General features: G+C 33.0%; 1 protein-coding gene across 5 annotated transcripts in view; it reads right to left on the reverse strand.

Annotated features, from left to right (window-relative positions):
* Positions 1–3,251: 3,251 nt before the first annotated feature.
* The window catches only part of PCDH9 (protocadherin 9), a 694,240-nt gene continuing 679,379 nt past the window's right edge, over positions 3,252–18,112 (reverse strand). For 4 of the 5 annotated variants that reach the window (XM_033004115.2, XM_033004113.2, XM_033004114.2 and 1 more), the window contains one exon: positions 3,252–6,565. In XM_033004115.2, coding sequence (XP_032860006.1) covers positions 6,192–6,565 — 374 coding nt within the window. In that variant the 3' untranslated portion in view covers positions 3,252–6,191. The remainder of the gene's footprint in view (positions 6,566–18,112) is intronic. The other variant, XM_033004117.2, reaches the window with a different exon arrangement.

Raw genomic sequence — 18,112 nt, forward strand, 5'->3', positions numbered from 1 at the left:
CTAAATAAATTAAGTGCACTCAATGTCTCAAAAGAGCTGCACAGAATTTGTCAGGATGATACCTATCACCACGTAAGTTCTATCAATGTCCAGTCAAGTGATGTTTATATATCAATTAAAAAAAAAAAAAAAAAAGTGTCTAATTCTTCATTATTTTCAGTCTATAAATAGTTTTAAAAACCTGGAAATTACAAATTTGCTTCTTAAGCATTTGCTAGTCCACGGAATACTAAAGGACTAGCATTATTTCTGTTATTAATTATGGGACAGGTCCTGATCTTTTGCTTTGTAAGAGGGTCAGTAAGTCCCAAAGGATCAGAATATGGCCCTCTATTTTATGATTTTACTATGCTCAACTGGTTGAAAACAAAGTATGGAATGGGGTCTCACAAGAAAAGCAGTTTATAATGTAAACAGCTGTGTTATATAAGGTATTATATTTCAGAGTAATCAAACTGGAAAAAATCAATCCACTCAAGTAAATGGTGAAAAAAAAATTTTCATAATTTTACAAGGAAGCATCTACCAAAGAGAGTTTTTTTTTGAATAAGAGGAAAAGTCAAAGGTGGTTTTGGATTATGGTGTAATTATATTTGATCGATGTGCCCACTAAGGTAATCAACAGTGAAAGTTAATAAAACTAATATTAATTGAGTTAGAGCTTAACTGGCCATGATATACTGAGCTGATTCACACCTCTGGGTGATATTGTACCATGTTTTCTGTATACTAAAATGCCTTGCTCTGCTCTAGAATAGGACTCTAAGCATATAGATAAAATGAAGTTGAGACTTTGAAACACAATTCTGCTGAATAAGTGTATTAAACAGGAAAGAATTGAGCATGCAAAGATAATGTCGTGAATATTCAGTTGCTTTCACTGTCTGAACTGGCACATGTCAGCACATGTGCTGTAGAAAACTCTCACTGCTTTTTTTACTTTACAGCAAGGATGCATGCCATAAGAAAGTTTTATCAGTTGAATCAGGTAAATATTTTGGAGTCATGGGAAATCAGTCATCACAGACTACTTGTTCTGTCTGAACTGGGTACGATACCACTACTGTGCTCTCATGTCAGTAGGAATACTTTTGATGTATCAGATGCCACTGCCTAAGGCTACTAGACTGTACACCCATGCCTTTTTTTCATGTCATAAGTCCCATGGTTTCCCTGCCAACACCTACTGCCATGTCTAGTGATTCTCACGGTGTCTTCTTTCGTTAAAGATACTAGTGCATCCTTTTCTCCAAAACATCCCAAGATTAAACTTCTAATCAATGTTGTGATCCTTTTTCCTTATTTTTTTGCTTTCCCATGTCAGCTACATCAGTCTTTATCACTCCTGTTCTTTCCTCTCCTAGAGATATATCTCCTGCTTTTATGCCATTTAAGTATCCAAAGCTTCCTGAGTTTCTCCATTAGAGTTTAGTCTACTCCATGCTCAAGTTATTAAGATTCTTCTTGCTATGATTCCTATTAATAACTTGCTAAAAGGTAATATATTAAGCAAATAATGTGAATATAATTTTCTTCACATCTATTTGTTGAAATTGATGCATATTTCTGCACCCTCCTTAATTCTGCTTTGTTTGCCTTCAGACGGTTCCTTGGGAAAGAGGTCCTGACTGCTCTATCTTTAATAAGAGTTGGTACATCATAGGATTAAGTAACAGTAAATAACTTGCTTTCCATTTTCTGTTTGGACAAAGGGCTTTGATCAGTGACAGTAAAAATAAAAGAGCATTGAAGAAATCTTTGGTTTGTCTTTTTAGCAGTCCTTTAAATGTGTGCATAAATAAGTAAATAAATAAATAAATAAATAAATAAATAAATAAAGGACACCCAAACTTCCTAGCTGAGGAAAAAAGTTAGAACTGGCATGAGAGGCATCTGTGTCATCCCAGGTTACCAAAAATTTTAATCAATTTTTAGCCTCAAAGCTACTAAACATAAATAGTCAGCAATATTCAGCTGCCTTCTCATTCTGTATATTGGTATTTTTAAGTTTTTTGGAAAGTTTCTCATCTGACATATCACTGAATTCCTGTCAGGATTTAACCTTTTTTATTTCTTTCTTTTTTTTTTTTTTTTTTTTTTTTTTTCACCCTTAATTTATGAGGTTTAGACAACAGTATTTCTATTACTAACTGAGCAAACAAAATGCTTGTGAATGAATGGGCATTTATTGAATATGTGTTTCGGGCCAAATCCAGATTCTGTGGAAACTTCTGGAATACTATCCTTTGTCTTAAATGAGATTAAGATACAGTTTTTAGTTACAGATATTTATTTCCTTCCTTCCTTACTTTGTTCTCTCCTTTTATCTTCTATTTTCTTTTTTTTCTTTTTTATTCTTTTCTTTTCTTTTCTTTTCTTTTCTTTTCTTTTCTCTTTTCTTTTCTTTTCTTTTCTTTTCTTTTCTTTTCTTTTCTTTTCTTTTCTTTTCTTTTCTTTTCTTTTCTTTTCTTTTCTTTTCTTTTCTTTTCTTTTCTTTTCTTTTCTTTTTCTTTTCTTCTTTTCTTTCTTTTTTCTCTTTTCCTTTTCCTTTTCTTTTCTTTTCTTTTCTTTTCTTTTCTTTTCTTTTCTTTTCTTTTCTTTTCTTTTCTTTTCTTTTCTTTTCTTTTCTTTTCCTTTTCTTTTCTTTTCTTTTCTTTTCTTTTCTTTTCTTTTCTTTTCTTTTCTTTTCTTTTCTTTTCTTTTCTTTTCTTTTCTTTTCTTTTCTTTTCTTTTCTTTTCTTTTCTTTTCTTTTCTTTTCTTTTCTTTTCTTTTCTTTTCTTTTCCTTTTCTTTTCTTTTTTTCTTTTCTTTTCTTTTCTTTTCTTTTCTTTTCTTTTCTTTTCTTTTCTTTTCTTTTCTTTTCTTTTCTTTTCTTTTCTTTTCTTTTCTTTTCTTTTCTTTTCTTTTCTTTTCTTTTCTTTTCTTTTTCTTTTCTTTTTTTCTTTTCTTTTCTTTTCTTTTCTTTTCTTTTCTTTTCTTTTCTTTTCTTTTCTTTTCTTTTCTTTTCTTTTCTTTTCTTTTCTTTTCTTTTCTTTTCTTTTCTTTTCTTTTCCTTTTTTTTTCTTTTCTTTTCTTTTCTTTTCTTTTCTTTTCTTTTCTTTTCTTTTCTTTTCTTTTCTTTTCTTTTCTTTTCTTTTCTTTTCTTTTCTTTTCTTTTCTTTTCTTTTCTTTTCTTTTCTTTTCTTTTCTTTTCTTTTCTTTTCTTTTCTTTTCTTTTCTTTTCTTTTCTTTTCTATTTTATTTTTCCCTTTTCTCTCCTGTTTTGTTTTGTTTTTGTTTTTGTTTTTGTTTTTAATAACTATTTCAAAGTTCAGTAAGGCCTTAAGAATTTCAATTATACAGAATTCGAGAAAATTAGATAAGAAAATTTTTACCTGCCAGAAATTTAAATCCTGTTTGTTTGTGCTTCTGCACAGGTTGATGGCAGCACAAAATACTGAAGGTTGGAACAGAATATAGTCCTCTTCCTGTAGCAATAGTCACATCATTTACTTTCTGTCGGTGATATATATTTTTTCAAATATATTCTGTTTTAAAAGACACTTATAATTTAAAATAGTTGGTGTTATTTGTGTTTTCAAATAATTATTATATTTCTGGTTTCAATAGAGAACTCAGGGCATCTCTGCTTTATAACTCAGCATGTTCAAAAGTAGATTACTTTTATTGATACTTCTATTTCAATGTTGCGGCGTTTTTTTGCTTTTTTTTTTTTACTGTACTGCAACAAAAATGATTGTATAACCACATTAATTTCTTTTTAAGAAAGTATTTATGATATTTTGATATGACCTCATTCTACTCTCAGAATAAAAACTGACGTGTGGTAAATGTTGGCTTTTCTATATGCTACCACTGTACTGTTACAAAGACTCATGCAATGATGCTTATTACATGTTGTTAAGTATGCCTAACAAATCTGGGCTAGATTCTGTCACCTTTGTGCTGGATAAGTAACACTTTACCCAATTCAAATAACTCATTTTGAGTAAGTTCCTACTTATCATAGGAATGACAGAATATGGCCCTCAGGATTTATCATTTATTGTATATTCAATTCTTATACATATCTATATGAAACAAATGGACCATGATATGCTCAGAAAAATAACTGGAAATTCAGAATGAAACAAAGAAACAAACCAACCAACAACAACAGAAAGAAAGAAAATAACAGGAATAAAGTCCCTTAGGCATCTTCCCAAGAACTAACACAACACAATCAGGAATTCAGAACATTTATTGCAAGAGCTGAATAACTAAATAACGTTGAACTGGCAAAGCAGTAACAAGGATAACTGGTTAGATATTTATTCTGTCAAAGTCATCAAACACCCCTCACAAACTGACATAAGTACTGCAATAAGCAAAGTACCCCTAACCCATTTTTATGCCTTTATACTGTGGAGGGAAAAATAAATAAATAAAAAAAAAAAAAAGTAAAAAAAAAAAATGAACTGCTATATACAAAAGAATAAAGAATAAAAAAAAAGTTTTTGTTTTTGGTAAGAATAAAAACACCTTCAGATTAGCTAAATTTGTTACTCTAAAACTGATGTTTCACTGTGGCATAAGTAACTTTTGCTTTTTTCGGTAAGGACTTTTTTTTCTTTTTTTTTTTTTTTTTTTTTTTTTGCATGCTATTTATTTGTGTAAATCAACTGTCATGCCTTAAAAAAAACATCTAAAAATGTCTGGATTTGGATTTGCTTTGCGTGCAACTTAGATCTTATTAACATTAGGAGTCACTCTGCTGGTTTGACTGAGGTGACATGATACTGGTACCTGCCAGGCATTGACCAACTATGATAACAAACAGTTAAACAGCAATAATTAGAGATTTAACCCTTTAGTTCCCCCAACTAGCCTACCAGGAGATTGTTCTGTTACATCATGAAGGCACAACACATTAAATATTCTGTGGCTATGGTCTAAAAACACTTGTGTTACTACAACATTAACGCAGATGAAGATCAACACAAATGCTGCTGTTTGAGCAATACAAACTGTCTTAGGTATAGACACACACCTGCCCAATTGGAAAAAGATGATTACTTTATTTTGCTCCTGTAGAATTTCCTGCATATACTCCAGCTGAGTTCAATGTCAGCTACCACTCATTAAATGACAGACTGCAGCTAATTTGATCAAGGATTCCAAATTAACAGCTTTCCTTCTCACCCACCACCACAAATTCAAGCATTTTTCTTTTGTTTTGCAGTTTCCCTGTTTTATGAAACATAATGGAAGTTAAAAAAAAAGAAAAATTGCTATTTTTTTAAGCCCTTACACAAGTCCTTTCACTTCTTAATACTAAAAGAAAAAGAAAGAAAAAAAAAAAAAAAGAAGACATTCTACCTGAAAGTTGGCATCATTTTTGCTACTACACAGAAAAATCTTTTAATTTCCTTTTTACAATCAACCTTTCCTCCCACCCCATCACTCCTTTTTTCACTTTTAACACAAGTGGTTTGAGTTCCTTGGAACATTGTGTGTCAGACAGACTACTAACACAGAAACACCTTCACTGAAAATAAAAGCAAAACAACAGTAAGCAAATGAAAGAAAATAAAATGCAACTGTGAAACACAGAAATATGCTACAGTATCTTTTCAAGTGAACGTTATAAGTACACAAAAATTGTAAGTAATAATTGTTTCTATTTACAAGTTTTCGAACACTGATCGACTTATAAGTGTCCACTAATATTGTTAATAGCACAATAGGTTTAATGTTTACAGTTTCAGTTGTTTTGTTTGCAATATGATCTCAAGTATAACGGTCCCAGCATAGATCAATGACAACAAAAGCACAATTTTCTAACTGGATATGCTTTTCAATCATTGCAATCCACTGAACTTTCTTGCTCTCTCACTCTCCAAATACCTCTTCTGTTGTTCATAGCAGCAGTCCAGGGTCAAAAACCAAACAAACAAAAAAAAGGATATTTGCAAACTGGAGAGATCTCTGTAGATTTTAATCATGTCTATTTAACAAAACCACACAACTAGTAGAAACACTCTTTCATGTTGCAGGACATCACACCTTCCACGGTGCTAACATAAAGATATGCATATCTCTGCTAGGTGAAGCATAGTTCTAGAGGTCTACCCAGTACATAAAGCTCTGACACACACACAGTATTAGCAAGTCTAAGTAGGCTAAAGTCATTGGTCCAAAGTAACCATTTCTTATAGCTGGTGCTCCTTTGGACTCTCAACAGCTCCTGAGGCCTGTTTATAAGACTTCAAGTTGGCCAGAGGAATGTCAGTCATGTGGTTGCCAGTGTTGAAATGACCCTCACTGGAACCATACTGCTTTCGGTCACTGAACTGGTTTCTGTTGCTATCTTCTTTCCAGGTCCTGGTCAATGTGTGTCCATTAACTAGTTTGTCCTTCTTAACCCATTCTTTCTGAGGTGCAAAGGTAGAGAGAGGAGACTTTGGCTGTTGGTATGGGCCCAAACTGGGAGGCATCCAACAGTTGTCTGAGTGACCCAAAACCAGGCATTCTTGAGTACACATCTCCGTAGCTTCAGCTAATCCTCGTGGCCCAAGAGGCCCATCTGTTGAAGAAAAACAAACAGAAAGAAGAAAGAGGGAGAAAGAAAAAAAAAAGAAAGGCTAATATTAGATTGTGATATTTGGTATTAAATGTATATATATACCTCATGAGAAAATGAACAATGATTCTGCAGCAAAATATTGTGCTGGTAAATCCTACATACATTTAATTGCATTAGACAGTAGTTGCTTTGTAGGGCATATACTCTCTGTACATGCTACCTACATAGTTTCCAACAGTGGAAATACAGTTCATTTAGCCCTAATTTATCAGTCTCTGACCCTACTATGAATAAACTTAACTCCCTTTTTCAGTCACACTAAGAAAATAGAGCTAGGTAGGTGAAAATGTCAGAGGAAGTAAACATACCCTTGCGAGAATTAATGCTGCTTATAAATGTCTACAGTATGAATGTATTCTCTTCTGCTTTCAACACTCTTTACTACTGCAGAACCTTGATGAACTAGCAGCCTACCTCAAACTGAGAAACAACTATCCTATGTAAAAATTATCATGACCAAAGGAATGCTCTGTATGCAGGATTATTCTACTGTCTACTATTTTACAAACTTGGGTTGGTGTATAGTTCTATACATCTACCCAGTGGATAAAACTCTGATGCACACTCCCAACAAATAAGAGAGAAGTTAAATTTTGCTGAATTTAATATAAATCCATGAAACACTTCAAAACCTTACAGAGAATAAAATATGTAATTCTTCTGCCCAATAAACACATCTCAGATAGCTGCTATGAAACCATAAAAATCAAGGGGTAAATAAAAAAAAAGAAGGCTTATGTAAATCTTATGCTTGATAATGAACTGATTTCATAATTCTTTGTAAATCAAGAATATGAGACCACAGGAGACACACAGGAGACAGAAATGTGCTGACATACTATGCATATTAAATATCCACATAATTTTTCACACACTACTGAGGACACAGCTGGCCAGTTGCAGGCATCTTGTAATCAAGCAGACAGGTGACCCATGTCTTCAGCAGCACTAAATTCCTCTCAGTCTTACTACATTTCTAAATGGCTGAATTTGTTGATCTGATCAGACTGGATGTATGAGGAAGGGCAAGACAGGAAAAAGGCAGAGAAATCACTTTGTGTGTCTTTGCTAGATATTTCTCAATATCTAAGATACTCTTTTTCATGATTCTTTGCTACCTGTATTGTAATTTTGATCAAGAATTTTGAGATGCCTTTTCTTGACTTCAAAGTAAATCGACTGGCTAAAGCTGTAGACATCTGAGGAGTTAAGGAGACCTATTTCCTTGATTAAACAGCCCAGTGACAGGACAGAAATTACAGATTGATTTTTGAGAAAGAACATTAGCAGGTAGACATGAATAGTGAAGTTATGAAGCATCTTAAAAATCAGTACTAATCAGAAGAAAAATGCCATTGGTGTATCAGCCAAAAAAAAAAAAAAAGTATCTATGTATCTATATAATAGTATAATATAATAGTATAATTGAGACTTAAAATGATAAGTGAAGACACTCTAACAAAGATTTCTGTGTTGTGATGTCAAAGACTATTTAATTCTCTTGTACTCCATGCATATACAATAAATTACCCTAAATACTGAAATTACCCCAATTAATTTTATGGAAATTGCTATTCTTTCCCAGTTTTGTTTTTATTGTTTTTTTTTTTTTTCCTTTGTTTTTTTTTTTTTTTTTTTTTGGTTGGTTGGTTGGTTGGTTGGTTGGATTTTTTAACTGACACATAACAATTTATAGTAAACTTCACAGATTATCAACCCACAGCTTTTACATTCACATATAGAAAATGCAATCATGTATATTTCTACATGATACAATGTAATTAGTTAATCTTCTTATCTCTGAGCAACTCCTCTTTTTGAAAATCTGAAGAATAGACAGCAAGTTGTTGATGTGACAGAATATAATAAAGCATAATGAAAGTTGCTTCTTCATTCTCCCCTATAAGTGTCCTGTTGCTGACAACTAGAATATGAAAAATGTATAGAATTCATGTTACTTTCCATTTAGATCAATACAAGATGAAATTAAGCCAAAATCATTAGGAAATAAAGAAAAAGCAACTGGATCTTTGCAGAGATTTCAGTAAGAAGCAAGAACCTTCATTCTAAAATGAGAACTGTGATAATTCCTGAGAAGTGAGTCTTTATTCTATAAAGCTCTTCTCTGAATTGTCTAGTATGAAGTTATAATCAAACTGAGGTACGTACTTAGTACAAAAATATAAATAATAAGTAAAGGAAGTACTCACAGTATATTGTTAATGTTTCCAAAGCTTAATCTATAGGTTAAAAGCTTTTTTTTTTTTTTTCTGACAACAAAAATTTCATTTTAATTAGCTTTTTCCCATTTTCAGAGGAAAAAAAAGAGAAGACACAGAAATATTTTCAACCTGCCTACTCTTACAGTACAATATTATCTTGCTGACCAAGGAGAAGAGGTTTTGCAGGGATTAAAACTTTCAAAACACAACGAAAACCTTTCATCAGAGAATGACACATTTCAAGAAATACAGTGCATGCACTTTGTGCTTCCAATCTACAGTGGAATAAAAGTTAACAGGACACCCTTCAATACTATAGTTCTGAAGAGGATAAGTTAGGTTTTCTGTTAGTTAAATAAATTTCAAGAGATAACCCATTTATTTCCATTTAAAATTTAAATGAGTAATAAGATGGTTTTACTTAGGACTGAATATGCATGTGGCCCTATAAGCTACATGTCAAACTGGGAGATTTACTTCTTGTGTTTTGCTTTCTTTAGTAACAGTTCTAGGCAGTTAATGCTGTTAAACTCAGAATGGATTTTAAACATCCTTTGCTTTAGCCATCATTAAGTTGATAAACTTTCTGGAGAGCACTGGAGTATATTATATATCTCTTACTGAGAGTAGCAGACAGGAATGGGGTAACGATGCTGAGTTGATGGCTGTTCAGGAGAAGCAGCTCCTTAATATTTTTTTGGGTTTAACAACATTTCATTGTCCCACTTAGATTTCAGAAATAAATTATTGTGTGCAAGTCCTCCTCCAGTCAATCTTATCTATGTAGAGATTTCAACCAAAGGCAAAACCATGGCAGTCTCTTTATTGGGACAATTACAATTTCTGTATGGATGTAGGTCACACCAAGTGATAGTTGTAGACAGTGAGGACTTCTTCTTTTAGGAGACGACTAAGAATCCCAGGGGAACACCTGTAGGACACTTCTTTTAGCTGTTCAAATAGTTGTGAGGTTTGGTTTAAGTCTGCATACACTTCTACAGATGCCTGTATGTGAAAATCTATGAATAAAATGCATGTCCAGAATTGAGAACAGGTTCAGACTCCTATTCAACTGAGTATGCATATTTTACAGTACTCTGACTCATGCCTTCCAATCTGTAAAATACAGGGAATATTTACTTGCCTTACTAAAATATTGTGTGTTTTTTTTAACCAAATGCCTTGCCAGACTTCATCTAAGATATAATTAACAATTATTATTTTAATCACTTTTTGTTTAAACCATCATGAGAGAAAAAGAATTCCACAAAGTATTTTTTTAGAAATGCAGATTGTTAATATATTTGACTGTTGAGGTACTACAAGGAGTGATATTGCTTACTGATTAAGGAAGAAGGCAGCTTCATTCATGTGTGTGGTGCCTGTCACACCTGCTCTCTATTTAAGACCCTTAGATACAAGCATAATATTTTTGTAAATTTTATTGCTAATAATGGTGACAATCATGATTCAGGGGACTCTGTAAGTGTCCTACTGTGAGACACAGGAAAAAGATGAAAACCAGATGTGGAAAAAAAGGATCTCACCTACAAGAAAAAAAAAAAAAAAAAGACAGTCTTCCACCAATATGTTTTTTTTCAGCTTCTGTTTTGTGTAATTATGTTCTCAAGTATAGACAGTTTATTCTCTTCTAAGACTGCTTATTATTCAGGTTGCTATTCAGTAACATAAAGTGAAATGATCATGAGCAGTATGATGGGAGAGAGATCTTCTGGGGGTAGCTTGCACTGAAGAGTTGGCTGCTTTGTACTGAGAAAGCATAATGTTGCCTTAATGGTAATTATCTTTCTCCTCCACCACGACTGAACAATAGCTTTCACCCAATTTTCTGAAGTTGTTTCATTACCACATACAATGACACCACTTAAAAACCTGTTCCTGCTGCTTTAATTTTATAATTGCATTAATTTGTTTCCTTTCTCTTCATAAAAATGTCACAGAAATTTCTGTATCAAGTTTTTCCACACTGAAGTACTTTATTGATATGTGGGGATTTTTTTCAAAGTATTTGTTCTCTGAACAATCCGTAATACACGAGGCTGGTTATCAGTCTTGGCTGCTTGAATATATAATGACACAAGTGCTGATAAAACTGTACAAGCCATCTGTCTCTGGAGTTAAATGTTTTGAAAGCAAACACAAAAGTGCATAACAAACACTCCCTTAAATTGTCTTTGTAAATATTTATATCAGATCTTACCCAAAAATGCTTTTTTGTTGTTATTTTATTCTGTTAATAGCTGTCAAGCAGATGCATGACTTGCCTACTCAAAAGCAGACAGGTGTAAGAAGGAAAATAAAGTATGCCACTCAAAAGCTGGTCATACTCTAATGCTGGAACTTCTATATGATCTTTTATCTCTTTTTATTTTACCCAGAAGCAAAACTGCTATTTCATTGATTAACTTACTACTGCAATTAGCAACTAGCTTCTGGTGTGTTGACTAGCTGCTTTTCAACCTGCTTCTTTAAAATTTTCTTGCTTAAAGACAGAAAATTCATTCTTCAATTCCAAAAGTCAAGACCACAAGATAAGTTCCTCTCACTGAGACTTTTTGGTCTCAAATGAAAGAGTACTCTTTGCCTAAGGGTACTAACTTTAAGTATAGTGGATTTGAACATGGTCAGTTGTGCTTCAGACAATCATATTTATTTAACTTTTAATATTACATTTTTAAAGGAAAAAATAAAAGAAAACAACAGCAACAACAACATTTTCAGCTCTATTTAACATCAAATACAGAAAGCTTTTTTAAGTGTACATGGGCTACTTTACTAAATGACCTTTTCTGAGACCACATGTTTTTACAGCCTTCCCCACATATATTGGAATTGAAATGACATTATTACATTTCATAGAGGTCTTGCAACTACTGTATATTTTAAATATAAATACTGGAAAACAGTTTATAATGAAAAAGATTTTTTGACATTTTTTTCTCTTAAATATCAGCCAAATAAATTAGAAATTCTGTTCTTTATTTCTAGTCTGTTAAAAAAAAAAATAATCCAAGATTACAAAGCCACATACATGCTGTGTTGGATGTGTTTTCTTAGTATTATTAATTAACAGCAAGATCCAGGGACTACTAAAAATATATTTTTAGTGACTTATTCTATGGTCATTCCACCTGGCACAGTCAGTGCTGATAAAATCACATTCTGTTCCCAAATCACCTTGTTCCAAAGTCCCTGGATTCATGTCATTGCTGCTGCCAGTTTTGGTAGACTTATCACCACCACCCTGTATCCTGCTGCTTCTCCCTCCCCTGCCTGCAGTTGCACCCTCTGTACTCAGGTACAGATCAAGAAACCCCTGCTAGTTCCTGTTCCCTGTCTTGGCCCCAGCATAATTTTCATCATTACTGACCTAAATAATACTGTAAGGCTAGTTTATATCTGCATTACTTATCAGGGATAAGATGCCAGAATCCTTAATTAACACAATAACAGGAGGGACAGGAAGCAGGGGGGTAAAGGTGTGTGGGAGGTACTGCCCAGAAAACAGAAATGCAGTAACTAAAGTATTTTCTGAAAAGCCAGGAAAACCTGGCAGAACAAGATTTTCTACACAATTCTGTGAAGAACTTAAGTGATCCAGATGGGTTCCACAGAAATGCAGCTGTCTAAGGTCTGAGCTACAATTTCAGAAATCATTCATGACTTCTTTGACTCCATGGGCAGCTCAATTTTGAAATACAACTTTATTCAACTACTTTAAATTCTGTTTCTACAAAAATGTCTCAGTCTTCTGATAACTGAGACTGCTTCATGTCTGAATCTTTTCAAAGTTAAGAAAGTGTTCCCTTTCCTTCATATCTTGAATATATAAATGTGTTTGGCATTTTAAGAGTACAACTAACATATACCAACAGGTCATAGCTTCGAACAATACAGTAGTGTAGTAGGCTGTTTTTTTTCTCCCTCTGATTTATACCCACAGGCTGATTACAGAAAAGGCACCTGCCTTTTGTTTTAAATGTTATGCAGAGTCCACTTGTGGTTAGAACATTTCTGGAAGTCTCAGCCCCAGTTCCCTTTTCTTCCCAGTAGATTCTGGTCCCTGTCTCCTATAGATGTACAAAAATCAATCTCGATCTTGATAACAAGAGATCTTCTGACAAATAAGAAACAGTTCTCTAATCCTGCAGAAAAGTGGACTTCTTACACACCTAGGGAATGCTGAAATTGCTAATCTACTGTGGAAAAGGTAGCTATAACACTACAGTCACTTACAGAATGTAGTCTGTATTTCTTATCTTAAGTTATTTTCACCTATAGCCGATCCACTATAAAAACTACAAAGAAATTGATTGTTACTTATGTAGTTATATCTTTTTTTTTTTTTTTTTTTTTTTTTTTTTTTCTGGTATCCTTCCTAAAAATTTAATACCACTATGATTTACAAGTTACACTTCCATCAGTAATGGATTTGTTGTCAATATGTTATTTTTATCTGGCCTAAATTTCTCTGCATACGTCGAATTACTTTTTCTGCATTAACATACATATACATAAACCTCCATGCACTTCCATTTGTGCATGTTCAGGAAGTAGTCATGTACCATAGAGTCCACACTTTGAAGCATTCACAGCCTACAAAAAATTTTGGTTACTTGTATTTTCAAAGGCATGACATCTTCCATGAGCTGACACCTTCCAATATATTGAAGTAATTTTACAATGCTTTTGAGAATAAAAAAGCAGGTTTCCTAGACCTGCTTACCTACACATTCCTTGGAAGGAATTTTGTGGCCTGTTTCTGCAGATGGGAACAAATAGGCTAGTTTATCTACTGTCCAACTAGATGCAGAGCAGGTGACAAAAGACTAAATGTGTATGTTGTTATGCCTAAGCAAATACACTTAGAGAAATCATATAAGAAATTTCAGAAGAGTATAATAGTTTAGAGTTGTTAATAATCCCATGAAGTCTCCCAAACCAGGTTGTCTGGAAATGGAAAGTTCAACCTATAGGGAGGCCACAGTTACATCTCTCTGCCCCTGTCATCTAAAAACCCCCTTGAAATTAGTTCAGATGTATGTTATTATATATCTGGTTTAGTTCTGGGGTTTTTATAACAGAAATGGTTTAATACTGAATTTGTTTGGAACAACTTTTAGTGACATCTCAGAATAAGAAATACATTTTTGCAACCTCCTGGTAGTTCCTCTTGGTTGCTTGAAAAGTCAGAGATTTAACCAAATTCTAGCCCTCAGTTGCCCATAGAAGATATCAAACAGACCATTTCCTAATCTCTCCTGAATACACTTTATGCAACTGCTGAGCTTGTGAGATATTAGGGTTCAAGTTTGTCGAGTCTTTGTGAATAGATAGATGAATTAATTAATGTTAGACTTGCGACCATTCTGCAGAGAAGTTACAACACTCTTTGAAATCACAAGGGCATGATCCATGCAATCAAGGGTATAGGAAGATGCCACAGGAGGCATTCCAAAGCAGTCATGGTCCAGAGTGGTTCTGAGCTTCCACTGCACAGCTCAAACCTGGATGATGCAGTGTTCTTCAGTGGTCATAAAAATCCAGCTCTGTTACTTATCATGAATTGAACATTGCCTATGTTCAGATGCCTATGCCACTTTTTTTTCTTTTTTTTTTTTTTTTTTTTTTTTTTTTTTTTTTTCTTTTTTTTCCAGGATTTAACTGGGTGAAACTTATACTTTGTAATGAAAAATGTAGGTTCACTAGATAATTCAGTTGTTCTTTCTGGTCTTAAAAGTCTATATATCAGCAAATATTAACATAAAGCTATATTCTATATAAACTTTCACTGACACATGAAGCCAATTGTAGTGTACCTTTTAGAAATACAGAAGATACAAAATAGTATCTGGGATTGTTATTCTGTTTTAATGTATTCTGTCATTAAAAAACAAACAAACAAGCAAACAAACAAACAAACAAAACCCCACAAATGACTGCAATTTGTATTCTCAGCTTAAGTGTCACATTGTGGATGCAGACAGTCACCTTCCAGGGAGAGCAGGAGAAAAGAAATGCAAACAGGATTTGGCAAAACCCCCTTTTGATAATAAATAAATAAAGATTAAATGTTTTACACATATCTCACACAGATTTCATTCTTTGGTCACAATGAAAAGTCAACATTTGCAAATGGAGATAGTCCAAATACAATAATACATGGGCAGCCAGAACAGCAGATTCTCTCCCTGAGAGGATATTGTTATTTAGACAGACTTTATGGCACACAAAGAGCAGACAATATATCTTTATGAATTTGCACCCATCTTCAGCATGGCATGGAACTCATTCATCTCATCCACTGAAGCTAATCCTATGAAGAATGTTAGCTCACCTAATCTTATTTCTTCAAAATTAGCATTTTTTTTTCCCTGCCATACATTTAATTTTAGCAGGACAATCTAACAAATAAAAACACCACAGAGGATTCAAATGAACCTTCTAAATTTGATTGGATCACTTAATGAGACCAAAGCACAGTCAGTGTTCAAGTATTTGGAATAATACTAATTTTCAGCATTACTATTTTTTCATTCTCTAGTTCTTAATTTTGATGCCTAAAAAAGTCTTTATTCCCAAAAGGTGATGATGGATGGTGATAATAAAATATTTATAAAGCATTCTATGATCACAATCATTTACTATCTTTTTTCTCTCACACCTAGATATTTATGGCACTTGATCAAAATATTTTGTTGAATTGATTTACAGGTAACCTGCTGAGATAGCACCACTTTTGACATGGTCACATTTTCTCATCTATTAATATGCTTCAAACATGAACCTGCTATCAGTCAAAAACAACTTAAGCCTCAATTTGGAAGATTCTGTCAAATGTTCATCATAAAATAAAATTTTGATGACTAATATCTACAAATTGCATGTGAGAAAAGGTAGGATTCAATGTGTAAAAAAAGGTATTATTCAATATGAGGAAAACTAGCAGATTTCTGTGAAATGGACATCAGCAATATTTATTTCAACACTACACAGTTTTGTAAACTTTTTATGCAGTTGCTATATGCCTGATCATTAACTCATGTACAGCAGAAAAAATAAAACCAGTCAACTTGAATTTGATTTTTATGATTTTTAAAAGAAGTCTAAATTAACAAGCTGTTTTTCCTGATTGCTCCCTAATTTACAGTAAAAACCTCATCTTCTGACTTGTGACAAATACAGTTCATTCCTTGAGGGCAGGCAAGATACCTTGTGTTTTTATCAAAGTAAGGATATTGGCTTTACTAATCCATAACTGAATAAAAGCACAATTCATCATCACATACATATATATGATGAACTGTGATATCTGTATAAATATATCTACATATAATGGCTTTATTTCTATATATATCTCTTATATAGCCTATATTTTTACTGTTATATATATTATATATATATACATACATATATATATATATATATATAGTGTCTATTCATCTAAGTCCTTTATCTTCATTTAACAGAATGGAATGAATAGAGTGATGCACATTGAAGTGAATGTAATTACTCACAAAATGAGCAACTTAATTGCTGTGCTCAAGTTGTGTATGCAGTCACCTTAAACTCATTCTGTTATCAGTGGAGAGAGAAGCATTTGCTCAAAGTGATTCAGCTCTCTGAAGACCTGATGCACTTTCTGGAGGTGTGAGCTTCTGTCCATTGATAAAAAGAAAATCCATTCTCTATTTAAAATGGATATGATGAGTCTAAATCTATGTTGCCATACCAGAGGTGTTAGATTAATTCACTCTGATCCCTTGAAAACGCACTCTAATAAAGTTTTTCCATTATCGGCAAAATGGTTCCAGCAGCCAGTTGAATAACCCAACAGACAACTATGCTATCCAAAATACCCAAATGGCAGTGCATCTCAAGCATACTCAGGAAGGAAGATTATCTGAAGTCTGGAAGAGAACCTAGTGGAGGGAACCTACTATAGTGAAGTTACCTTCCAGAAAATCAATACTTCAAAATGATTCTTGTTCTCCACACTTGGAAATAGGTGGAAGACCCTGAAATGCTGCTATTTGTAAGAGAGAGAAGAGCATGATTGTTGAGGTTTCCTGAAGTCTTGAAAGTAGGACAGATCATACAATTAAAAGCATGGAAAACATAAAACTGTGAAAAAGTGAAAATTATTAAACTTATGGGCCACATTAAGAAAGGTATCTTTGTAAGTTATTTACTGCACCACAAATCTATTTGAGCTTTAAATTGGGGAAAAACTACATTCAGCCAGAGATGCAAATGGTTTTATTTACTGTATTTATCTCCAGGACATTCTCAGCCCACACATAGGGTTAATGAAAGTCAAACCATCTATTAAATTTTAGTAGTTTTGTTAGTTTATATTAATATTATCTGATGAGTAATTCAGTAGTTCTCCCCAAATATCTCCATTTCTCTTCGAAGTCCCAAGTATTGCCTATTTTCCTGTAATCTTGAAATATCACTGATAATAATATTTGGCCATTAGTTTAATAGATACTCGATAGCTTAATAACAAGGGTTTCTTTATCCTATTCCAATAATATTTTTTAATAGGAGGTATTATATTATAATAAAATGTAACTTTTTTTTTTTCTTTAAAAGGACACCACATGTTTTAAAGTTGCATTAAACATTATTCTTTCAAGCAAGATCTAGAAATAGCAGTAAGCTGAGTGTCCAGCAGAACTTGATGAAAAAGACTGGAGAACTACAGAGTCTCCAAAACATAACCTTACTGCTCTTATTATCCATCACAGAAACATGTAAAGAGGAAACCAGTACAGGGATCACAACAATAGTTCTTATCTAACCACAAAGAGTAGCATTCTTCATTAAAACTAATTCCCATGGAAAATGTTATTTTACCATAATCATAAAGCTTACTTCACTATCCTACAACCTTTCCAGACTTCCAGGAATTTATCTACAGATTTCAGTGTATTTCTGATTTCGTCTAAGTTTTACTTTTTCTCAAATCAAAGCCCCACAGTTTTATGAGGCACACCTGGCTTGGGTTGTCAGTTTGTTTCTCTCCAAAAGTAACAAATCTGGGCTTTATTCATGGGAGAAATAGTTCTAAGTGATTAACTTTGGGACCTTTAGCAAATTTATAATATAAAGCTGCCACCAGTAGTAATCAGTGTAGCTTCACTTCAAATTCTATAGTTTAGTTGTACTTTTAAACGTTCAGCCTTATTTCCTAAGTATTATTTTCATAGCACTAGATTAACTTCTGTACAGCAGCAAG

The sequence above is a fragment of the Tyto alba genome, unplaced genomic scaffold (genome assembly GCF_018691265.1).
Source record: "Tyto alba isolate M040663 unplaced genomic scaffold, T.alba_DEE_v4.0 Super-Scaffold_45, whole genome shotgun sequence".
Lineage (NCBI taxonomy): Eukaryota > Metazoa > Chordata > Aves > Strigiformes > Tytonidae > Tyto > Tyto alba.